The 26,504-nt window shown below is 36.9% G+C and overlaps 1 protein-coding gene across 50 annotated transcripts in view; it reads left to right on the top strand.

Annotated features, from left to right (window-relative positions):
* Nucleotides 1–26,504, top strand: part of BAZ2B (bromodomain adjacent to zinc finger domain 2B) — a 296,373-nt gene that overhangs the window by 246,729 nt on the left and 23,140 nt on the right. For all 50 annotated transcript variants that reach the window (XR_011428236.1, XR_011428235.1, XM_070241125.1 and 47 more), the window contains 6 exons: nt 4,606–4,668; nt 5,659–5,803; nt 21,985–22,640; nt 23,064–23,337; nt 23,513–23,668; nt 24,052–24,212. Coding sequence is in view for 48 of the 50 variants with exons in the window: in XM_070241125.1 (XP_070097226.1) it covers nt 4,606–4,668; nt 5,659–5,803; nt 21,985–22,640; nt 23,064–23,337; nt 23,513–23,668; nt 24,052–24,212 (1,455 nt within the window). In the remaining 2 variants the exon portion in view is untranslated. The remainder of the gene's footprint in view (nt 1–4,605; nt 4,669–5,658; nt 5,804–21,984; nt 22,641–23,063; nt 23,338–23,512; nt 23,669–24,051; nt 24,213–26,504) is intronic.

Below are 26,504 nucleotides of genomic sequence, written 5' to 3'. Positions count from 1 at the left end.
CTATGGCCATGAATTATTACAGAGAAAGAAAACAAAGCAAAAGCAGCAAAGAGAAAAGGCATATGGACCAAAGTCCAGAGGAAACTAGGCTCAAGCTTCCAAGAATCTTTTCCCAGTGGAGTCACACAGGATAGGCTTAATTCTCCCATCAATGAGTTGTGACATGTATAAAATGTCGTGTACCAGGAAAGCTCATAAGAGACTTGGTGCCCAGAGTTTTTACTGGGGGTTGGTCATACAGGCACCCTCTGCATAGCCTGTGCCAAAATTCCAGACTTCCAGAAGAAAAATAGGTGTTCAGTATAAACGACACAGCTTGTTAGCTTGTTAGCACAGCTTAGGTCCAGTGAGCCAGTCATACCGGTTAGGGTGGGGGAACCCTCTGAAAGTTCCCTGACACCAGCCTAGAGTCAGCCTTATAAGCAGACCTTTCAAAGGATAGCAGTCAGGCCTGCAATGTTAACTTTTTTCTACACAAGTAGTAATAACAAAATCAAGAAAATTAAACATTTCAAAAAGGAGGGAGTGATAAACAACGTTAAGGCAGCGAAATCCAGTGTGGTGAGGACTATAAAGTGTTCATTGGACTTGGCAACATAGAGATCATTGGTAATCACTGCCAGCAGAGTTTCTTTCGAGGGATGAGAGCAGAAGCCAGGCTGTGACTGATTGAGAACAATAGAAAGTGAATATGGCTGTTTCAAGCTTTGTGTCTCAGAAAGAAAGGGTAGTTTCTACAGGGAGACAAAGACAAAGATTTTTCAGATGTGAAAGAAGTGAGATGATTTTTGGTTGAAGGGAAAGTCAATAAAATGAGAGAGAGAGGTTGACGATTAAAGAGATGAAGAGAATAATTAGTAGTATAAGGTCCCTCAAGATATTGGAGAGGATATCCACCTTGATTGCAACGTGAAGGGGCTAGCTTTGAAAAGTACGCTAAAGGGAAGAAGGCAAGGTCATAGAGGTGTGTGTGTGTGTGTGTGTGTGTGTGTGTTTAAGCGAAGCTACCATAAGCCATGGAAATGGACATGTATGTGTCTATGGGACATATACATACATCTCCCATGTATAAAGGGGAGATAAAGATTGAAGTTCACCTTTTACCAGAAAAGAATGCTAGAAGTATTGATCGGGCTACAGAATGGCTCTCACAAAACAATATACAGCCAACCATACCTTCTACCCTCAATGCCAGGAGTATTTAGTTAAGGAAGTCTAGAAAGAATTCTTTTCCTTTCTTACATCAACTCAGTATTGCTGGAGAAATAAAGAAGGCTTAGGGGGGGTGAATTTACTGATGGAATATGTGAAAATAATATCCAATCAAGACCAATGATATCTAAATCAATTTTTTGGCTGAATCTGGATAATAATGTAGAGGAAACTTATAAGATCATGTGCTACACAATTCTCTTAAGTAAAAAGGACATAAATGCAAAATGCTTTCATAAATTCCCCTCAATATTATATTTTAAATCGGATGATAAAAATCACTAGAATGAGCTTTATTTCTTTTATGAGTACCAATCCGAAAAGGAGACTACCTTGAGATTCCTTGCAGAAATTATTTCATAATGTTGTACTTTTAAAATCACTTGATCATATACTTTCATGCTGTGACAAATAATGTGAAGGGTGTATAATTTGGGTACCAGAATTGTAATTACTCAAACAAAAGATATCATTTATAACCAGTCTGCTTCTTGGGCAAGTAGAGCTGTTTCCATAGCAAGAATTAAACTTTTCTGGTCGGTATTAATCACCTTTTCATGGAATTAGCATCCCTTTTCAGCACTTAAGATAAATTGTTTTAAAGTGTTAACTTTCATAAATTTGACAACCTCATATTGGGATTTCAGTGTATTCTACTGGACAGTTATCCCACTAAATTAGAATTTATTTACAGAAATTACTTGTTTCCCCTGTTTTTTTTTCACATGGAGAATTAACAAACCATACTTTTTTTCTTTAAGGGAGATAAAAACTAGTAAAAATCATTATTAATGATTTAAAAATCATTATTAGTATTTCTTAGACCAGATATATTATTTAAAGTAGTATTTTTTTATGTGTTGAATTATAGTTAATTAGATTGTAGGGTTTTACTTATCAAAATCCTGGCAAATGTATATCTTGTTACTAATGTGAGAAAGCAGTTTAAAAACTTTAAAAAATAATAAATATTTTAGGACCTAAGTAGCCAAATTAGCATTTCCTTTCAATGATCTGAGAGTTATTCTTTATAATGAAGAACTGGTAGCCACTTATCAATTTCCTAATAAAATAAAATTTTAACTATTTAATGAAACTGATGGTAAGATAGGCACATTATTCCTCCAAAAATAGCTTTGGCCTCTTGATTAAAGTATAGGTAGAATGGCAGTAGTTGTTATCCTTAAAGAATTAATTGCAGGAAGCCTTTCCATTGAGACCCATGTGCTCTCTTTCAATTAGAAGATACTACCCTTGACCAAGTCATAGCCCTTGGTCTCAAAGATGATTTCCTCTTCTCCTCACTCTTCATTCCTTCAACCTGTGAGTCTTTCCCTAATACTTAGATTTGTCTTGGAATCCATGTAAACTTTAACCTCAGAAGTTGGCATGTAGGAGGTTATATGGACAATTAGACTCCAACATATAGGGACATAAATGGCCGCCTTTTTTGGTTGGGAAACCCCGGAGAACCATGGCAGGGATAGACCCTGTGTTCTGTGTTTTGTTGTTGCTGTCTTTCTCTCTGGTCTTTCAAGTTACTTCATACCTCTTAAAATTATAAGACTGCTAGTCAAAACGCTTTTAAAGAAAACTTTAGTAGACATTTTACTTCTTTTTCATCATAGGAAGAGTCTTAAAATGGCAGTTATTTAATTTGGTTGATACATAGCTACTTTGATATCTTATTTCAAATATTTGTTGATTGAATTGTATTTTTACATAAGCAAATTATCAAACATTTGTCCTACTGGTCAAAAGATCACATTAGAATCATATAGGTATATAAATATCTATTTGAGAGTCAAGATTTAAGGGTCTTTGAACCTGTTCTCTTCTAAGGTTTCTTTTAATCCTAAGTAGGAATCATGTTACTATTAGAACAAATAATATACCTAAATGCCTTTGTAAGTTGTTTCCATAAATTTGGATAAGGAGTGGATAAATTATAGATAATGATGAAACTATTGAGGTTCTCCTTTCACTTCCTTTTATTGAGGAGATAACCATACTGGTCTAGAAATATCTGTTCATGAGTGATTGGTGGCAGTGTGGCTTTTTAAAAGTGCCTGTAGAAAGTGAACATCATAAACAAGCTCTTGTTTTAAAAGATGTACCTGCATCTTCTCATTAAAGTACAATTTTCAGAAAGAAGGAAAGTGACCATATTTACATATTATGTGCCAGAAACTCGACTAGTTGCTTTCAGATCTGTTCTTATTCGTTCTCACAAAAATCCTATGTTACGGATAATGTTATCACCAATTTACAGATAAGGAAACAGTCTTAGAAAAGTTAAGTAATTGTCCCATACAAAGTAGTACCACTGAGATTCAAAGAAACACGTCTCCCTTCTATTACTTCATGCTTTCCCTCAAAACATGTAATTTTGGGGTGGTTTTCTTATATTCATTTTCTAGAATGAAAAATTTCATAAAATCACATGTGAAATTTCCATTTATGACATCAGTACTAATATACAGTAGGGATTATTTTTCTTCTAGAAGTTCAGTGTGTTAAAAATATAACATCTTCTTTGCTCTAAAAATGACTCTTTCAGTTAATGGTACCAATATTTTTGCAGTTTCCCAGATTTAAACACTTAACCTCATAATTTACTTCTTCCTTCATCTCTCTCATCCCTCTGCCTCATATCCATGACTCGCCAGGATTTAACAATTCTAACTATGTAATACCTCCTATATATATTTGCTTTTCTCTATTTCTATTTCTTTTACCCTGTAAGACCCACATTTTCCTTCCCTCTTGAATTATTGCAGCAATCTGCTAACTAGATTTGCCAATTCTAGTCATTTCCCGGCTCCAGGCCATCTTATAACTATTGCCATATTAATTGTTGTAAGGCATAGTTCTGATGTTTAACCTCCCTCAAAGAATCATATTGTCCATTGCTAAGCATTTACAGCTCTAGACAATTTAATCCTAAGCTCATCTCTCACCTCACCTCTTCATGTACTTCTCATGTCAAGATCCGTCACACTCTTTCTGGAATGCCGTTCCTTCTTTTCTCTGATTGATCAATTCCTAACCATTCTTTGGTAGCTAATTAAAACACAGCTTCTTCCACGTAGCCTCTCTTGGTAGAGATTCCCATCAGAAGTAATCTCACCCTCCTCTGAACTCCACAACTCTTAACTCTCTCCTTCTCTTGAGGTCCTTATAGCTTCCTACTATTTTTTTTTTCACTGTAATGTTTTATGTGTCTCCCTAGCAGATTATTAGCTTATGGAGAGCAAGAACTGAGTCTTTTTTGTTCCCGTAGTGCCTCTCCTAGTACTTTGCATATAGGAGGCTTTCATTAAATATTTGTTGATTGGTTGGATAAATAAATCTTAAAAACAGGTAAATGATACTGTATTTTGTTATGTATAGGATGAAGGTGACCAAGCAGCAAGTGTTGAAGAGCTAGAAAAACAGATTGAAAAACTGAGTAAAGTAAGCACTTTTCAGATTACAGTTTACATCTTTTTTGCAGTGTTTTAAAAATCCACCTTGTATGGTGTTAATTTTTGTGGCTGCTAAATAAAAGCAAACTTTTTGTAAGTAATTAAAATGAGGAGCTCTAGAAACATTCTCACAATTAAACCTTAAAAATTTAATGCCAAAGTTAAAAGCCTGCCTCTTAAAACATGGAACTAAACTTAATCCTCACCTGTATTCTTCAGCTCTTCATTTAAATACAAAATATTGATAAATGCATAGTTTTATTTCTTGGAATTAATTACTTTTAAAATTCAGTTGAATTTTATGGTGATAGTTTCGGCATCTTATGTTTTATTTTAAATTAGTATATTTGTGAATTTTATTTGCATTGGATTTACAAACTGTACATGTTTATGTACTTCTCATTAAAAATTGCATTTGAGAAGCATTAGTGAAGTTTTAGATGAACTTCTTGTTAAAATGAGTTTTTAAAAGTATTATCAGATACCCATATATTATATCAACGTTAGAGTCATCAGAGATTTATCCCAAAATTCAGTTATATGGTGCATATATGATTATATACAGCATCAGAATAAGAATAGAGATATACAGGTATGACCAATTACGTATACAAGTATTATTTGTTATACACTGTAACGAATAGAATTGAGCCAATGTGCTTTGGCTCAATAAAATACCTAATCACATTGTTTATTGTCAAGTATAAGACATGCTTTACTATAAGATATCAGATAGGATAAACTTATATTTTTAATCCATGACAACAAAAATAATTCCATTTACCCACAAAGTAATTTCTATCTTTATAAATATTACTGAAATTGAAGTCAGGCATGTTACTATTTAGCTCTTTTGCTATCTTTTCCCAGTAGTAAAATCTATCTGCTCTAAAGTCATAGTAAGTGTAAAGTCACTTATATATTAATTTTTAAAGCACTTAACACCCATAGCTTAATTATATGCATCATTTTTTAACAGCAACAGAGTCAGTACAGAAGGAAGCTCTTTGACGCTTCTCACTCTTTGCGTTCGATGATGTTTGGCCAGGATCGTTACAGACGCCGGTACTGGATCCTTCCTCAATGTGGGGGGATTTTTGTAGAAGGCATGGAGAGTGGTGAAGGTAGGAACTATTAATCTATTACAAAGTAATAAAAGAAACCATATTTTTAAAAACCCTGTTACTCCTTCAATATATTTTTGTGCTTCTAGAATCAGATTTGCTTCATGGATAAACATTGTAAACCCTTGATTCCCATTCCTTTTGAACTCATAATGCCCCTTTCACTGATAAATATTCCTTCCCTGAACATGACTTTTCTTCTGCTGCTCTTTCTAACATCAAACATAAACTATTCTTTTTCTTATCTAGCAGACAAAATCTTCACCTCTATTATCCTTTATAGCTGCTGCTCCATTTCTCTTCCTTCCCATTCTCAAAGTTTCCAGCAAACTTTAACCTTTGCAACAAGCATCCATTCTGACAATATCCCTGGATGTAACTTGTTTAAATCTAAGATCCTTATCATAATCCACATTCATCTTGAAATCTTGTTCATGTTTGAAATTTGTGATCACCTCCTTTCCCATTGAACTTCTTCCTTTCTTGAGTTTTGTGTTCCCATACAATCCTAGATATTCTCCCTTTAAACTACTCTTTTGCTGACTCCATTTCTGTTACATTAACTAGCACACTACATAGCGCATTTGTGTGCTCAATAAACCATCTTGAATTTAACTTTTCAGAACTCTATGTCTGGGCATTTCTAAATGTTTAAGTTCTGATGGGGCCAAAAGTGCTTACAGGCTTCACGGTTTAGCTCTTGCCTACGTAGAGACAAAAACTTCTTTCAACACATTTTTTTGAATGTCTACTATGTGCCAGACATTTCTAGGCACTGCAGGAGATCAACGATAGATAAAACATAATCTATGCCACGTAGAAGTTTAACAGTCCAGTGGAGACAGGGGATTGATTAATCTCTTAGATGTCTAGAAATTATATAAAGCAGTTTTTTCAAGCTTTTTGTTGTTAGTGGTGGAACCACCCTTTTTTTAAATAAAAATTATGTGTGGCAGGGCAAGGGAAGCTGTTAATGAAATAACACATGTAAACTGCTTAGAATAGTGGCTGGCATGTACGCGTTGTCGGCATATAGTAAACGGTGTTGTTATTGTTTTGCGCAATAACAGATTTGCTGTAGATTCAAATTATATGAAGTAAGTATAAAATCACGTATTGGAATGATGTGTGGAAGTCGTGCTCTGTCTCCCCAGGGCGGGAGTTGCCGCTGCAATCATGAGGGGTACATGAAGCCTTCAGTTTTCTTTTATTTCTTTTTAAAAATTGATGTAGATGGGTCAGCATGTTGATTTAATAGGATAGTGTAGTGGTTTCTTTTTTTAACTGTTTACTTAAAATATTTTAAAATAAAAATATTTTTAAGCATGGAGAAAATAAATAAATTTAAACATAATAAATAAGTGAGACTACATCATACTAAAAAGCTGCTGCACAGCAAAGGAAACCATCAACAGAATGAAAAGGCAATCTACTGAATGGGAGAAAATATTTGTAAATCATATGTCTGATAAGGGGCTAATATCCAAAACATATAAAGAACTCATACGGTTCAATAGCAAAAAACTAAACAATCTGATTAAAAACTGGGCAGAGGACCTGAAAAGACATTTTTCCAAAGAAGACATGCAGATGGTCAACAGCCTTATGCAAAGATGCTCAGCATCACTAATCAACAGGGAAATGCAAATCAAAACCACAATGGAATATCACCTCACACCTGTTAGAATGGCTCTTACTAAAAGACAAGAGATAAGTGTGGGTGAGGATGTGGAGAAAAGGGAAGCATTGTGCACTGTTGGTGGGAATGTAAATTGGTGCAGCCACTATGGAAAACAGTATGGAGGTTCCTCAAAATTTAAAAAAGAGAACTACCATATGATCCAGCAATTCTGCTTCTGGGTTTTTATCTGAAGAAAACAAAAACACTAACTCCAAAGATATGTGCACCCCTGTGTTCATTGTAGTATTATTTACAATAGCAAAGAAACAACCTAAGTGTCCATTGATGGATAAATGGATAAAGTAAATGTGTTATTCACACACACACACACACACACACACACAGGAATATTATTCAGCCATAAAAAAGAGTGAAATCCTACCATATGCAACAACATGGATGACCTTGAGGGCATTATGCTAAGCGAGATGAGTCAGACAGGGAAAGACATATGTTGTATGATCTCTCTTATCTGTGGAATAAAAAAAAAACAAAAATGAAAGCAAAAAAAACAACCTCATAGATACAGAGAACAGACTGGTGGTTGCCAGAGGCAGGGGGCAGGGGACAAGAGAAATGGGTGAAAACCAATTTTTTTAGCTTAAATAAATTATTTAAATAAAAAATCGTATGCAGAACCCCAATGTCTAAGAAAAACAGAATTGTTCTGATTGATGTATTTGGGGAACTTGTAGCCTTTCCAGATAGCCTTCTATCCTGTATACTTGCTTTCTAATCCAGGGGTGGCCGGCCCCAGAGGCGACTCTAAGAAATATTAGGACTTTGCAAATTAGAGAGTAAAGTCAGAGCCATCAATGGTATAAATACAGAATTCCTAAAGGGCTCAAAACAGGAAAATGTTATATACCCTACTTAGTATTTTATCATAATTTTTGGTATACATGGCTCTCTCTACCACTGGACTGTGAGCTCTTGAGGGCAGAGATTAATTTAGGCAGGGAAACTGCGCTAAAATAAATAATCTGGGAGTGAAGTACACATTGAATTGGAATAAAAAGGGGTGGAGAAGTCAGTTGTGAGACCATTTCAGTAGCCTGGATAAAAAGTAGGGGGACCCTAAACTCAGGTGAAACAGGGAGAATGTGAAGACAGAGATCTTGAAGGTGGAATTGCTATAGGAAATTATTGAATATAATGTAAGAAAAGTGGAATCAGAGATAAATTTGATGAATGAATCCTCAGTGGAAAAATTATGATGTTTTAAGCTGAATCAGAGGAGTCAAGACAAGGAGTTTGTTGGAAATGAAATTAAAGTGTTAGTACAGAAATCTAATTTAAAATGACAAAATTGTGAGTCACTTGAGGGTGCGGCTGCATGGTATAGCTTAAGAGCAAATAGAGAAATGTCCAGGCAAGTGGCTTTGCCTGAGCTGTAATGAGAATTGCCTGAGAAGATTAAAAAAAAAATACCTGAGCCCTACCCCAGACCACTTAAATATTCTTCAGTTTGATTGAGGGCCACATCATTCTCAGTCACCTGGGCGTGTAAAATTGAAGTTATCTAGCACATCAACTTTTCCTTCAAAATGTGTGAAGTCAATCTCTGCAAAACTACTGAATTCAGTTCGTTATCAATACATACCTGGATTATTACACCTCTCCTCGACTTCTCCATATACAATCCCCTCCTTCTATTACATTTTGTCGTTGTATCATGTCTCTACTCCAAAACCTTGATTGACTCTGTGTTACCTATAAGATGATGTAATAAATCTGAATGTATCCTGGCATTCAAGGCCCTCTATAAATCCAACCTCAAAATCTTTATGCTGTTCTCCAATATGAATTTACATAAACCAGTCCACTCACTGTTGCTCAGCACATGTACATTCCTCCCTCTGTGTCTTTGCATACTGTGCCTTGCCAAATTCTATTCAATATAATGCTAATTTGATTTCTCTTCAACCATCTAAATTTCATCCTTCTTTCTTGACCCAGCTCAAATCTTAGCCCTTTTATAAACTTCCCCAGCTTATTTAAGTGGAACTAATTTTTACTATGTGTGAACACCTAGAAAACCAAATAATTATGCCGTTATCTTGGCACTTTGATATACGTACTATTTATTTATATTACTTAAATTTAAACATCCTTCTTTGTACAACATTGTATTCTCCCTAATGTTAAGCATAGTACTTTACATTACCACAGGCAAACTGAAAATACTTTAATTAAGAAAGTAAATAATAATTGTATTTATAATTAATCAAATGTCTTTGTAATTTAAATAATTAAATAATTAATTAAACATCTTTTTTTTAATTGAGGTTCATAGTAGTTGACATCATTGTGAAATTTCAGTTGTACGTTATTTCTTGTCTGTCACCACAGAAGTGCTCCCCTTCACCCCCTATGCCCACCTTCCATACCCCTTTCCCTGGAAACCACTGAACTATTTTCTTTGTCCATGTGTTTATTTATATTTCACATATAAGTGAAATCGTATGGTGTTTTTCTTTCTCAGCCTGGCTTATTTCACTTAGCGTAATACCCTCCAGGTCTAGCCATGTTACTGTAAATGGGATGAATTTGTCTTTTATGGCTGGGTAGCATTCCATTGGATATATATATATGCCACATATTCTTTATCCAGTCATCAGTCGATGGGCACATGGATTGTTTCCATGTCTTGGCTATTGTGAACAGTGCTGCAGTGAAGGTAGGGGTACATATGTTACTTTGGATTGTTGATTTCAAGTTGTTTGGATGGATACCCAGTAGTAGGAAAGCTGGGTCATATAGTAGTTCTATTTTTAGTTTTTTGAGGAATCTGCATACTGTTTTCCATAGTGGGTGCACCAGTTTGCATTCCTACCAGCAGTGTATGAGGGTTTCCTTTCCTCCACACACTCTCCAATATTTGTTGGTTTTGGTCTTGGTAATTATAGCCATTCTGGTTGGTGTAAGGTAATATCTCATTGTAGTTTTGATTTGCATTTCCCTAATGATTAGTGATGTTGAGCATCTTTTCATGTGCCTGTTGGCCATCTGTATATCTTCCTTTGAAAAATGTCTGTTCATATCCTCTGCCCATTTTTTGATAGGGTTGTTTGTTTTTGTTGTTGTTGTTGAGTTATGTGAGTTCTTTATATACTTTGGATATCAACCCCTTGTCTGATAAATGATTTGCAAATATGTTTTTCCAGTTGGTGAGTTGTCTTTCCATTTTGTTGATGGTTTCTTTTGCTTTGTAGAAGTTTTTTAGTCTGATGTAGTCCCATTTGTTAACTTTTTCTTTTGTTTCCGTTACCCAAGTAGACATGGTATTCAAAAAGATATGGCTAAGACCAATGTCAAAGAGTGTACTGCCTGTATATTCTTCTAGGATCTTTATGGTTTCACTTCTTACATTCAAATCTTGAATCCATTTGGAGTTAATTTTTGTGTATGGTTCAAGATAATGATTTACTTTCACTCTTTTGCATGCAGCTGTCAAGTGTTCTCGGCACCATTTACTGAAGAGACTTTCCTTTCTCCATTGTATGTTCTTGGCTCCTTTGTTGAAGATTAGCTGTCCTTAGATGTGGGGTTTTATTTGAGGGCTTTCAGTTCTGATCCATTGATTTGTGTGTCTGTTTTTTTGCCAGCACCATGCTGTTTTATAAGAGTAGCTTACAGGGGACTTTTTTTAATTTTGGGTCTCTCTGATTGAATTTGTAGCTATTAGACCTTGGTTTCCATTCAGGCCCTACCACTTAACCTCTCTGGACCCTGATTTCCCTCTCTACAACAGAATTTTTTTTTTTTTAAGATTTTATTTTTTTCCTTTTTCTCCTCAAAGCCCCCCAGTACATAGTTGTATATTCTTCGTTGTGGGTCCTTCTAGTTGTGGCATGTGGGACGCTGCCTCAGCGTGGTTTGATGAGCAGTGCCATGTCCGCGCCCAGGATTCGAACCAACGAAACACTGGGCCGCCTGCAGCGGAGCGCGCTTAACCACTTGGCCACAGGGCCAGCCCCCTCTACAACAGAATTTTAATAGGCTCTATATAAATTCTTTGGTTGTTATAAGGATCATGTCAAATGGAGGATCTAAAAGAGCTACAATGTGATACATAAATATTAATTGTACTTTATACTGTTATTTGTAGTCCTTTCTTAGTATAGGGGGAAAGTAGGAATAATTTTTCACCTAAAGCTTATTTTCTCATAAATTTTTTATTAATTCATTGATGAATGTGCAGTTGCTATATTCTTCTAAGTGGGATAGAAGTTATCAAATAAATAACAGGTGTAGATTCCTTCTCTTTATCTTACGGCTAATTAAAATAGAAAAAAAATCATGATTTTAATCATCAAGTATTTAATATGCACCTATATTGTGCCTTGTACTAAGCACAGTTTGGATTCAAAAGAATCAATTAACCTGTCTCTATCCACAAAGAGCTCATAATCTGATTGAAAAAATATAGCATATATGAAGACAAAGAATAAGAGCTTATACAGGTATAATATAGACAAGTCCTGTATCTCAGAGGCAAGGCTGATAAGGATGAATAAGTACCAAATGGTAGAAACTACCATGAAATAAATGAATAATGAAAGTTAATACGGTATTTGTGATATGCAGTATTCTATTCCTCTCATTTATCACTTTTTAAAAGGTCTCAAAGCACAATCTCTTCTTAATAAAGTTAGATTTAGGGGCTGGCCCCGTGGCCGAGTGGTTAAGTTCGCGCGCTCCGCTGCAGGCGGCCCAGTGTTTCGTCGGTTCGAATCCTGGGCGCGGACATGGCACTGCTCATCAGACCACGCTGAGGCAGCGTCCCACATGCCACAACTAGAGGAACCCACAACGAAGAATACACAACTATGTACCGGGGGGCTTTGGGGAGAAAAAGGAAAAAATAAAATCTTTAAAAAATAAATAAATAAATAAATAAATAAAGTTAGATTTAACAAATTAATTAAAAGCTTAAATGCACAGGTTTTTTAAAAATCCCTGTAATATTATTATAATCAGTAATTTTACATGGAGAAGACATCAGATCTTAGATTATCTCCAAAGAAAAATATTAATTAAATTCATGTTGTGGAAGATGCAAGGTAACCCACAGCATGAGCGAAACACACAGTGCTTATGACAACTAAGTTTATCAGACATGGTAACTCAAGAGGAGAAAGAACAAGGCACACAGTCTCTCCTAAGTCCCCATGGTGGTTCCACAGGGATGTGCCTCATCCGGATGGAGACTGGACAAGCAACAAGAGCACTCCAAGAGAGACGCCTGCCTTCATACTACTCTACATTTTTAGGTTAGTCCAAGAGGAGGTTGAAAACTCTTTGTTTCTCTAAGCAATAGCATATATATCAAAGGACCTCTGAACCTGGGAACAGCACTAGGGAGTGTAAATACAAAGGGCCAAGGTCCACACACTGAGGGCCCTGGGAACAGTGCCAACATCAGCTATGGGCCCTGCTGTCCCTCTGCAAACCAGCTCAGTGACTAAGCTGGTTTGTTGATGGGGCTCAGGAAAGAGGGAAGGAGGAGAGCCCCTGTAGCCAGTTAGCTAAAACTACGTGTTTTTTCCCCTTCATCTACCCTGTACCTTTGGTGGCTCACTACATGTATACCTTCCCATCTCGAATGGTTATCAATTGGATTTCAAATGCTGCCTTCTGAAGGCGACATCCGATAGCCAGAGAAATTCCAAAACAAGTAATATACCGCAACATTAGGAGATACAGAGCTCCCCTGAGCCATCCCCTGGACTATCCAACAAATAGTCCAAAGCTGTGCATTTATATAATATTATTCAAGTCAGGGAATCAGTGCTAATTTGTTCAGTGATAGGAGCATTGTCCCCCAAGACAGCTGATTGTGGGTCATACTCTCAGCTTCATAGGTACCTGTTCAAGGAAAGAGCTGTTGTGCACAGTAATGAAAGCCTGTGTCCCTGATACCTGCAGGTAGGCTCTGATGCTGGCACTGGAGACCACAGCTGGGAAAGTCTCCAGTGCCTTTTAGATTTTGAATTTCTGTTAGCACCATGCTCTAAACAACTGAACTAACCATCCAGTTTGAGTCTTTATAAAAGGTCTCATAATTATTCCCAAAGGGTGTAGACAGTGTTCTGTCCAAGTAGGAGGCAGGAATATCCTGCCTTTCACATAAGAAAACAAGCTCCATTGGATCACAGAGAGTGTTAACCAGTCTGGTTCAATGCTACATTTTGTATCCACATGGTGTTTATGCTTCCCCAGGGTTAGCACACTGCCAGTGTGCTGTTAGTTAGATTCAACTGCATGTCTGAATGGAAAACAGTGCCCCTGATGTGGGAAATGGATCACTGGGAGCTGAGATGTCAGGAGAAGAGTGTCACTGTGCCCTGAGGAGACAGAGTTTTACACAGAAGAACCACGAAGGACAGGATTACAGATGGCCAGGGCAAATGAGGACCCTGAATAAGGAGGAGTGATTCCTATGCTGTTGTCTGGGAGGTGCCTCCAAAGGTCCCCCACAGTTAAGTAGGTTGAGGATGACAAATCCAAAATCGTGATAGGTTTGAAGTGAATGTCATTGTGTGGGATAGCTGCAGAGGGTTTTTCAGTACAGTTTGTTCATATCTGTAAGAAACAGAATTATTCACACTCCAACTACCCTCTCACCTTCTGTGATTAGGATGTTCATACCCAAGCAAAATCCATCATTATCTTCAGAGGTGATCCATACAGTCTCTCCTTTTTTTCTGGAACAATAAGTTCCACATGAAACCGAAAGTTATCATTTTCCCACCAAAGATGTCTTCCAGGTGGAATACACTGTATGGTATAAGGACTGCAGCAAAATCTCCCACAGGTAGAATGACTGTACAAGAGAAGTTTAGAACTGTTTGGAGTAAGCAGAGAATCCAAATTGCTCCTCTTGAGGGTGTAGCTTGCAAGTGTCATCTGGAAAGCAGGAGTATGTGGACATTTGTGTCTATCCAGTCGTCTGTAATATGAACAACACAAACCTCCCAGCCACCTGTTAAAATCATGATAGGTACCAAAAAAGGAGAGGAATATTGAGGTATAAAAACTCAGAATCCCAGCATACTAAGCAGATTCTTCATTTCTGCTCTTCCACTCTAGGATACCAAGGAACTTTAACAAAATAGAGAGACCTTTCTGAGGGATAAGCAGTGTTCAAAGTATAAACAGTAGAGGGCAGCCAGACCAGACAGTCTTAGAGAGGTCATTGTTGAAGGGGTTGGTGTAGCTATCTTTTAGAATGCTATTCCAGCATCCTATACTACCTATGGATAAGAAGGAGCATGGATCAGTCACCCAGTACCGTGTTGGCAAGCCCGTTGTTGATTGGCAGCAGCTATGAAAGGAATTCCAATTGTTTGATTGTGTCATTTCTGGAAACCCTGATATATAACAAATATGTTTCAGTCCTAATAGTATGTATATTGTCTGCACATGCAAGAGGCACAGTAATTCCATATCCAGAAAAGGTGTATACCATTCAGTGACTAGCAGAAATCAGATACTCAAAAGCTAACAAATGCCATCACAGTCTCTTTGCGAGAGACTTCAGTCATAGGCACTTGCAGGGCTAGTATCAAACAGGGGTGTTAAATTGTGAAATGGTTTTGCTCAGTACCCCTACCTGAATCTATTCTCGTTTATGAAACACAATCTCTTTCTCCTCCAGGTATGCAACACTGTTACACAACCTAGGCAGGCCTTGTAAATACAGATGAGTTTTGGCAACATACCTGGCCAACAGTTATGGAAGCTACCAGTAGAGGTCACAATATATGTCTAGCTGATACGTGGACATGCTTGTGCAGGACTTAAATACCCCAGGGTTTCCATGCCAGTATGCAATCTGATAAAGGAACTACTGGAGTTCAGACTAAAGGTCCAAAAGCCTTTGCAGTGATTGTGATTCTGGTCTTTCAACCATAGGTAACACCAAATACCAACCCCAATAGAGGAACTTGTTTGCCGATGCTCTTTTGCATTCTGCAACAAAAGATACTTGGTCTCTCGTTTCTAGCAAGCCCATAAATGTTTGAGGCTCTTCTTTCCAGCACAATGAACTGAGGAGTATGGTTAGTGATCCCTTGGAGGGGGACCTGGGGACTGAGCCCAGCCATAGTCTTCCTTAAGTTTGAAAGAGCCCAGATCAGAGAACAAAGAAGCCTTGGTCCAGGACTTGAATCAGACTCATAAAGTAGAGCTGATGACTGTGAGTATTCCCACCCGTGGTCCCATTTCAAAAGAGTCAAAATGATATAGGGTAAGTCCCTCCGTTCTATTCTCCGAGTCCTTTTCTAAAGAGTCTAGAAGCTGTACGATCTTACCAGAGAGTTTGGGGGATCGCTGAAGGAGATTCCTCCCCAGGGACCTTCTCCACCTAATCTGGTGACTCACCCTCTCCTTGACCACTCTTCAAGTCTATGAATCATTTGATATTCTGTGTCTCATCTCACAGATCTCTATTCTACAGTCTCAGTGGGTCTTTTAAGTTTTTGAATAGAACCACACTCCCACACTCTAGAATTATGCGAACATCATCTCTGTCTTGTCAATCCTTCTGTAAATGAGCAATATCACATTTATTGTTGGGACAGAGCCTCTGCAGTAGTCTAGCCTGTCTATCTTTATCCTTCCTTTGTTCCTTTTTTCTTTTAATTTTGTGCAGAAACCTCTGCCACTTATTAGACTCTCTCTTTTCATTTCCCCCTCTGAGATGGGGCTTGTATGACCTAAAAGAACTATTCGATTTCTAACAGTGCCTCCAAGATGAAGGAGTAAAGTCAAAGCCATTGTCCCCTTAGGTGCACCTGTTCTGATTCAATCTTCCAACATTCTCTGCACCAAGGGCATGTTGTCAGGCCTTCCCCTCTCAAGCCCTGGGTTTTCTTACAATCATGCTAACACAGCCAGCATCTCAGCAGCTACATCCCCTGTAGATCTAGTCCAGTTCACATTCAAGAGTCTCAAGAAAATTACCCCAATGGGGATATATTTTACCAATGCTACCAAGCATCCAGTTTGGAAATGGGGTGGCAACAGCTGTCCCAGCATTATTAGTCAACCCAGACTGCTCATTCTGTAACAGAGACATGTGCTTCCCCCTACTCAGCTTCATTTAATACCTCTGTGGTCCCCTCATCATGCAAATAAGCAAGCCAAGCCTCTAAGGATCTTTCCAAGAACTTATGGTAGTGGATCTGTTGAGAACCCAGCTCTGATTCTGTATACTGCTGGATTCCTTTCTGCTGGTGTCCTATAGAGCAGTCCTCACAATAACTGGCTTCATTTCCATAGGGGCCAGTTGCTTCATATGTTTTAATAGAGGGATAGTGGGAGTTTGCCCTACTTTCCCCTGTAAAGGGGCTGCCATCACTCTTTGTAGTTTACCCTTCACCTTAGGACTCATGGAAATCTCTAAACTGGTAAGGAGGGGGGACAGAATTAAATTTCAAGCCACTTTTTAACCAATAGTCACCCTCTTTAGTGTACCACTTTAGAACGTCTACCATCCTTGGGCATCGCTTCTGAGACCGTTGTAACTCTACCAAGTGAATTACCACTGACCCCAAGGAGAAATTCTTCCACACCTGGGTACTTCCATTCCAGAAATCCATGATATCAGGACTTTGTTGGATACCAACTGTTGTACAAGATACGTGGTCACAAAAACCACCAATGACACACATAGTGCTAATAGCAGCAAAGTGGATTAGTGAAGGCAACTTAAAAGCAGAGAAGTAACAATACATAGAATCTCTCAGTTCCCATACTGGTTCCGCAGGACTAGGATGTGTGACAAGAACACTTCAAGAGACAAAACACTATACCCTGCACCTTTCTGTATATTTATGGGTTTGTGTGAGAAAGGGTAGAAAGCTCTTAGTTTCTCTGAGTGACAGTAAACATATCAGGGAAGCTTCAGGTCTAGGAACAGTGCTGGGGGTATGCACACCAAGAGTCAAAGTCTCCGTACCGAGGGCCCTGAGAACAGTGTTGACATTAGCTGGCTAAAGTCCCTGCTATCCTGCAGGCCCTCGGGAAAGTGGGAAGGAAGAAAGCCCCCATGGCTACTCAGCTAAAACCAAGAATTTTTTCTCATTCAATTCACTATCTTTTGTTTTGTTTTAACGATTTGGGGTATATTAGATTGTAGATAATTTATTCAATATTATAAGGAAAACAAACAAGTTTGTTGTTAATCATATGTATAAGCTGTGATGTGAATGTTAGTTTCATTTTGCATTAAGGTATGGTTACAGCATTAGGTCTATAAGTATAAAATGTAATTCCCGTTATGGATATGTGGGGGAATCTTACCTGAAGGGTGAAGGTATTATGGTATCACTCATCTTTTTTAAAATTCCTGGATCAGACTGGGAAGAAACAATCCTAGATGGATACGGTAAGACTTGTCCATCTTATCATGGACATGATAAGAATCTCTCCCTTTAGTCTTCTCCACAGTAATAGCAAGATGTCTCCTAGGAGCTGGGTTGTGGTAGCACTGTTGACATGGAGACCGTGGAGGTGCCATCAAATTACTCCTGAAGTTACGCTATACTGAATGGGTAAGGGCCTTTGAGCCCTGGGAGGAAGCCACTGAACAGAGACCTGTACTCTAAATGCCAGTGTTTTTACCTTTCTTGCGTTCTTACTCTGTGTTTCACTTGGAGTTTAGTAAAATCTATTTGAAAGTCTTAGCCTGCTTCAGCCCAACTAAGGAGAGCCAAAGGAAAAAAATTTTCCCTTAAACTGGGAGTGGTGGACCCCTAGGGTCCAGTGACAACTGTTAGGTGAACTGAGAGGGTTCAGAGTGATTCTGATAAAACTCAGGAAGATGTAGTCTCTTTCTAATATCAAACTTGCTATTGTTAGGATTTGTTTTAATTGGGAAATGGTATTTTGTTTGTCATTATGCACTTGCCATTCTAGCTGGAAAGCTAATCAGGTGATGAGCACTCCCTCTTTCATCTCTTACTTGTCTCCTGTTTAGTCTGTTTTGAGGATGTTTATTAATACTCAGTGACACACGTCAAAGAAGTAAGGGCTGCAAAGAACAGGGGACTATGTGAAATAGGACACAAAACTATTTAAAATGAAAGAATCTCTTTATCCTAAACATCCTATATACATTTTCAAATTTTTTTAAATAATATTTACATTTTAGTTAGAGGTTTAGCTGTTTATAATTAAGCAATTTGAATATAAAAGTTAAAGACAACCATGAATAGGCTATTAAAATGTATCATCAGCTCAGTCTACTTGATTGGATACAAATGGAAAGTTATCTGTGGGTCTCAAATCAATAAGAATTGGTTGATTGGTTGGTTAATCTATTTGTTTTTGGATATGTGACAATGGTTTTTGAGATAATAGTTCTCAAAATAAATCAAAGACAAATACTAGTACTTCCTTAGTAGCCAATAACTTATATTAAGTTAAGGAAATTTGTAAGCATGGGTATATGAAGAGAATATTTGTAACTATTTTCACATGGGCCTGATTGGAGGTGATGAAGTAGGGTGGTCTTCTCAGGACAAATGAGCAGAAATGCATAAAGCTCCTATGAGGTACAAGATTTTTTTCTGATTGTTTTTAAGATTTCCTCTATCATTGGTTTTGAGCAATTTGATTTTGATATGTCTTGGTATAGTTGTCTTCATGTTTCTTTTGCTTGGAGGTTGTTGAGTTTCTTGGATCTTGGTTTATAGTTTTCATCAAATTTGGAAGTTTTTCAGCCATTATTTTTTCAAATTTAGTGTCCTTGCCTATTAATTCTACTGTCTTCTTAGTTGGGGGCAGTTTTCATTGTTTGATTTTTCTGATTAGGTGTCATGTTTTCCTGCATCTTTGCACGCTTTCTACTTTTAATTGGATCCCCAACATTGTGAATTTTACCTTGTTGAGTGATGGATATTTTTGAATCCCTGTAAATATTTTTGAGGTTTTTTTAACTGAAACAGCTAAGTTACTTGGGAAAAGTTTGATCCTTTTGGTCTTGCTTTTAAAATTTGTTAGGCGGGACTGGAACAGTGCTCAGTCTAGAGCTAATTATCCCCTAACTACTAAAGCCAGATCCTTCTGAGTCCTCTACCTGAGCTTGCCCAGCCTCGTTGGTAGGAACAGGTACTATTCCCAGCCTGTGTGAGCACCTGGCACTGTCACCTCTAATCCTTTCAGGTGGTGCTTTCCTGGTCTCAGGTAGATTCCTCACACATAGGCACAGATCGTTACTCAGCTGAATACTCGAGGGGTCCCTCTGTAGATCTCTGGAGTTCTCTCTCCACACAGTCTCTCCTCGCTAGTACTCTCCCCTGAGCACTCTAGCCACTTTGGTCTCTCTCCTCATCTCAAGGAGTCGACCAGGTTCTGCCTGGATTCCTCCTCCCTGTGCTATAGCCTGGAAACTATGCAAGGCGATAAGCTGGGGCACTCACAGGGCTTACTGCATTTGTTTTCTGTCTTTGTTGTCTGATGTCCAGTTTCTTACAAACTGTGTCATATATTTTGTCTGTTTTTTGGTTGTTTCATGCAGGAGGGTAAATCTAGTCCCTGTTACTCCATATTGGCCAGAAGCATATGTCTGAGGTATAGGATTTTATTTTGGGATAGAAACTAATTTCAAGAGAAGCATTTGAAAGCTATTTCAAGCATTAATCACTGATTGCTTAAATAAATTATGATGTATCTATATAATAGAAATTATGTAGCTGATTGAAGAGTGAGGTTCAGTTACATGTTTTGCCATAGAAAGCTGTCTAAGATATATAGTAAAAATATTGAATTTATCCTTTTATTTTATCATTCAAGAAATATTTATTGAGCCTCTATTTTATAGCAGCCACCATGTTAGGCATTTGGGATCCAATAATAAGCAAGATAGTCACTGCTCTGCTTTTGAGTAAAGCTTGTTGATTTACATTCTAGTGTGTGAGTGGGGGATGGAATAGAAAAACAAACAAACAAAAAGCTGTTGTGTATAATGGTAAATTCTGCAAAGGAAATATGTAGAATGATAGTCTAAGGTGAATGGGATGGAGACGTTACTTGACATAAGATGGTCAGAGAAAACCTCTGTGAGGAAATAGCACTTAATCTGAGACGTGAAGGGTAAGGAGCCAGTCAACAAAACAGTATCCTAGGCAGAGGGAGCAGCAAGTGCAAAGACCCCAAGAAAGGAAAGAACTTAGCTTGTTTGAGAAGCTGAGAAAAGGGGGAAAGGAAGAGCAAGGTTAGCAAGGACAAGGGTGGCCAGAGGTTGTAGAGGTTTTCAGGAACCAGATCGTATAGTGTTGTAGGCCTTGCTTAGGAGTTTGGATTTTATTCTAAGTTGCAGAAAAAGGAATAGTAGTATCCCATTTATGTAATAATGCAAAATGATAGTCACATATATGCGTATGAGATTTCCAGAAGGATGTATTGACGTGATTGGTTAACCCTGGTTACCTCTGAACAATAAAACTAGGGACTGAGGGAGTAGAGCCGAAAGGGTTAACGTTAAGCCTCTCATTACTGAATATTTTACCTTGAATTATATTACTTCTCAAATTGAATAAAGTAGTGGATTTATATTTTTATAAGAGTTCTTATAAATTATTTTTAAAACATTGATCAAAAATATGAGCCAGAAGTTCACAAAGGAGAAATATTAATAAAGCTATGAAAAGATATTCAGCCTTACTACTGATAAGAAAAAAATAGAATTTAGATTTTCACTTCCCAGATATTGGCAAAGACAAAAAATATTGATAGTATTCAATTTTGTTGAGAGTGTAGGCAAACAGAGGCTCTTGTGTACTTCTGGTGTGAATTTGTATTGATTAGACTTTCTAGAGGGCAATTTGACGACGTATTTCAAAAACTCTGAAAAGTACATATCTTAGGACTCAGTAAGTTTTTTTCTGGAAGTTTATCCTAAGGAAGTAAATCAGAAAAAAAAATTTTAAGTCTAAAGATACAGATACGAGATCGTTCATCATTTATAGCATTGTTTATAATAGTGAATAACTGGGCCCTATTAATAGCCATCAGTAGAAGATAGTTGTTTAAATTATGATCAAGTCCACTGAATGCTCTATAGTCATTAAAATTTATGGTGTAGTTATATATTTATTGACATATCAGGATGTTTACAGAGTATTATTCAGTAAAACATATAGGATAGAATATTACGTATATAATAGGATTTCCTTTTTTTAATTTATAGGTTTAAATGTGTATGTACTGGAAGGATTTATACAAAAATGTGAATAATAGTTCTTGCTGTGTGTTAGGACTTTTAATATTTTTTATATTTTAATTTTTTATAATGGTTAATTACAAAATCACGTTGGTTTTTCAATGAGCAAAAAAGTCTAGTCTATAAAAAAGGAAAAACCAGAGAGTATTAAGTAATCTAGAAAAGTTTGTTAAAATATTTATGCATATAACTTGATAAATAGTAATAAAATATAGTATTGGTTTGATTGCGAGTCACTGATCTTCATAATACTTTTCAATTTTGTAGGACTAGAAGAAATTGCAAAAGAAAGAGAAAAACTAAAAAAGGCCGAAAGTATCCAGATCAAAGAAGAAATATTTGAGACTTCTGAGGATACAATAAATTGTTCAAATCCAGATCATTGTGAGCAAAAGGAAGATCCTAAAGAAAAAGACAACACAAATCTATTTCTCCAGAAACCTGGCTCTTTTTCAAAATTAAGCAAACTTTTAGAAGTAGCTAAGATGCCTCCTGAGACAGATGTAATGACCCCCAAACCAAATAGTAGTGCAAATGGGTGCACACTGTCTTATCAAAACAGTGGAAAACATTCGTTGGGCAGTATTCAGTCAACAGCAACACAAAGCAGCGTGGAAAAGACAGACTCTAATAATCTGTTCAACACTGGTTCAGGTGGTCCAGGGAAGTTCTACAGTCCTCTCCCCAACGACCAGTTGTTAAAAACGCTGACTGAAAAGAATAAACAGTGGTTTAGTCTTTTGCCAAGAGCACCCTGTGATGACGCTTCACTTGCCCATGCCGGTACGCCAACTGCTTCCTTGGTGACCCCTCAGTCCCAGCCGCCGTCTAAGTCACCTTCGCCTGCCCCTGCTCCTCTTCCTGGACCCTCTTCTGCCCAGAATCCTGTTGGCCTAAATGCATTTGCTTTATCACCTCTTCAGGTTAGTACTGCTAATTGTAACTCATTTTTATTTGCTTTATTTAATCTTTGGCCCCCTGAAGATTTTCAAAGGGAATCAGTTGAATATTTGTATTATCCTTGCCACAGTTTGGAAACTGAAAAGAGTCAGAATTGCTATCACCAAACTCCATCAGAACTACCAACTTCTAGTCTAGGTCTAAGGCAAAGGCTTCTTTAATTACTTTTTAACTTACTACTGTTATAGTATATCTGAAAGGCAGTTACTTTGGGGAGCAAAAAAGAGCATGGAATTTAACATTGTTGCTACTGTATTTAGTTTTCCTTTAATCAGGATAAGTGAAAGAATATTTTTTCAGAATTTTAAAAATAATTTCAGATTCTAAACATTTTCCCTAACTTCTACTGTTACAATGTTGTTTCATTTTGTTTTTGTCTTTTGCAGATGAAAAGCGGAGTATCTATGATGGGACTCCAGTTTTGTGGATGGCCCACTGGTGTGCTTACTTCCAATATTCCATTTACATCACCTTTACCCAGTCTGGGATCAGGGTTGGGACTATCAGAAGGAAATGGTAATTCATTCTTGACTCCCAATGTTGCTTCAAATAAAAGTGAATCTCCAGTACCACAGACTGAAAAAGTCTCTTCAACTCAACCTGCAGCTGTTGAAGTAGCAAAACCAGTAGATTTTCCTAGTCCAAAACCTATTCCAGAAGGTAGGTACACTGAGATGGTTTATAGCCACTTACTTTATTTCATTGTTAGAGCTTCCTATGTTATAACTGAATCTTTGATGGTTTTATGCATAGTCAAAAATCTTTTGATTTGCATTGTGTCATTAATTCCTATTCAAAATATTTGTAAAAGATCTACATATTTATCTTGACTTAGAAATGCAGTTTGGTTGGTGGAGAATTATTGACCCAGAGGACCTAAAAGCTTTGCTCAAAGTGCTACATCTCAGAGGAATAAGAGAAAAGGCATTACAAAAACAAATTCAGAAACACTTGGATTATATTACTCAAGCCTGCATCAAAAATAAGGATGGTATGTACCTAAAACAGATTTCTGCTTTCCTGCCTAGTTATGAGAATTCATTCTTTGATCTTAAAACATATTTTAGTGTGTCTTAATTCTTAACGTATTACTAATAGGCATTTTTTTTTCTATTTTGCTCAACAAACAGTAACTATGTACATTTCTTAAATTGGTATTACTTTCTTATAATTTTTTATAACCTGCAGACATATTGTTTTGTTTCTTAAAAAAAGATGATTCCAACTTTTAAGAGTAAGCTTCCTGCATGTGCAGAAGTGCATTTGTGTGTGTTAGGTTACCCATACATGTTACCCCTGGAATTTTATTCACTTTCTGGAAGAAATCATTGAGGGATAAAGTGGATTTTAAAATTAATTTCCTTTCCAATGTAGTTGCTATTATTGAATTAAATGAAAATGAAGAAAACCAGGTAACTCGAGATATTGTGGAGAACTGGTCAGTGGAAGAACAAGCAATGGACATGGATTTGAGTGTTCTTCAACAGGTAGAAGATCTAGAAAGGAGGGTTGCATCAGCAAGTTTGCAAGTAAAGGTAAAATTGACTTGGAATAAAATCTTTTTTTAGGATAATGGAAGGTAACTAATATTTATTATATGCCTGATATATGCCAGGTACTGTGCTAAATGTTTTCACTTTATCTCATTTCATTCTCAAAACGATCCTGAATTAATTTCCCCCATCTTACAGGTAAGAAACAAGGCTCAGAGTAAGTTAGCTGCCGGTGGTCATATAGTAAGTGACTAAATGTGAAGTCAAACCAAGTCTGTCTGACTCCACAGCCCGTGTTCTTTTTACTAAATCTTGCTGTGTCTTTAATGGTATTCAAAAATATCATTTCTGGTATGCATTTCTTTACCACAAGCAGAATTTCACAGTTTTACTTGTGATAGAAGTAATACTCTATCAGACTCCTACTATAGTGTTTCACATAGGACCAGGACCTCCCTTGTATACAAGCCGTGTTATATGTCAGACTTTTACTCTATATAACTTCAAATTGGAGAATATAGATATACCCAAATATACCTTATATCATGATACACATGCTCACACACACCCTAGGTATGTTTGTAAAGTTTTAATTAATTTATCTACTGGGTATTATTACCATGTCACAAGCAGTGATTAGAAGTGGCTTCCACTGGACAGGCGAAAGGAAAACTTTACCTTTATGCAAGAATTTTTGGTTTTGTAAAGAGGAGTGTAACGGTCTTCTCAATTGATAATATGGTGATGTCTCTGAGACTGAATGGATAGATGATGAATAAGTGTGAGACAGACACATGAAAAGGCGTGGAAAATGTAGTCTCCATGTAATTTGATTTGATATTTCATTTTATTGAGAGTGAGAAACTTAAGCCATAATACTATGCCGTCCAATGGTTAAAATTTTGCTTCATAATTACTTTAATGCTGACAATTGGAAACTTTTGAGGATCTCCGAAAACTGTCGTTTTCCACAGCTAATCAAATATCCTTTTCTTGCCACAAACATAATTACTAACTTTGGGAAGCAAAAATTTATTATTGCTGAAAGTATTGTGCTGGCAAACGATATGTATCGTCCTCTTGGTACCATAATACAATATAAAATTGCTTCATTCATCTGGCATCTTCAACAAATGAAGTCTTGCGTACAGGTTAATTTTCTGGAGAAATGAAAATTATTCCATTTAGTGCCATAATATTTTAACATGTTTTTTGGATCCCTTATGTTATGCATTACACTGCCTTCTTACTTGAGAATAATGAGTTTGATTATTATCTTGGTTACACAAGATCATCGAATGAAGACCAATTGTTAGATAATGATTCCCTCGGGAAATGTTGAAGAGGTTTTGCCCCTACATTAAATGATCCTTGTATGCTTTGCTGTTTAAACTGCTACATCTACTTTCTATAGTCTTTCTCATCTCTCGTGGTCAGTTGTTACCACTTGCTGGTTTAAATTGGATTGGTCCTACTAGCCCTGTTTTTCTCCAACTTCCCCCCATCTAACTTGCCAATTCTAATTGGCTATTGGTTTGGGAAGCATATCATCAAGCTTTTAAAATTATGTATAAAGTCAGAGCATGGGCCTGAAACATTTTCCTGGAGATATACTCAGATTTTGGTGCATTGACCTTGTCACGTTACTGTCTGCTTAGATGTTCTTGGCTGTGTTCTTAGAGGCTAAGATAAGTGGAATTTGTTTTTTAAATGGGATATTTTAGCATCCTGTTAATAAGGTATTACTGAATTATCCTGTATTATTCTAAGAAATGAATTATAGTTATATTAGTCTTGAAGAGTCTAAAAACACAAGTGATGAAAATAACCACAAAACGTTATTTTAATATCTATAGAAGGTTTATGATGCTTTTTTTCTTAAAAAGAAAATAGAGTTATGTGTTTAGCCTGGGGAATTAGCCATTGTGAAGACACCTTAAGCAGGTGGCCTGGGACTACTTAAGTGCATTCATTTCTATTTTAATATTTTAGCACTCCAGCTTGCTAATAATTTGGGAATTCTTTTTTTATATTGTAGAAAAATCTGCACGTCTAGTCCTAGTTCTGTTGTTGAAAGTATACGAAAAGCCTAATCACTCTTTCAGCTCCTCTAAAGATGGCTCCTGTATTTCTTTTTAAGTTTTCTCTTTTGCAAACTAGTTAATTCCTTCAACTGTTGGTCCTATGAAATGGTTTCCATGTCCATAATTGTCTTCTGAATAAACACCAGTGTCAATATCCTTCTTAAAATGTTGTACCCATAAGTGTACATAGAGTTGTCTGAATGTGTGCATAGGACCTTTACTTTCCTTAATCTGGCACTATACTTCTATT

This window comes from Equus caballus, chromosome 18 (genome assembly GCF_041296265.1).
Source record: "Equus caballus isolate H_3958 breed thoroughbred chromosome 18, TB-T2T, whole genome shotgun sequence".
Taxonomy (NCBI): domain Eukaryota; kingdom Metazoa; phylum Chordata; class Mammalia; order Perissodactyla; family Equidae; genus Equus; species Equus caballus.
The sequence above is the reverse complement of the archived record's forward strand: the minus strand, read 5'-3'. Positions and strand labels throughout refer to the sequence as shown.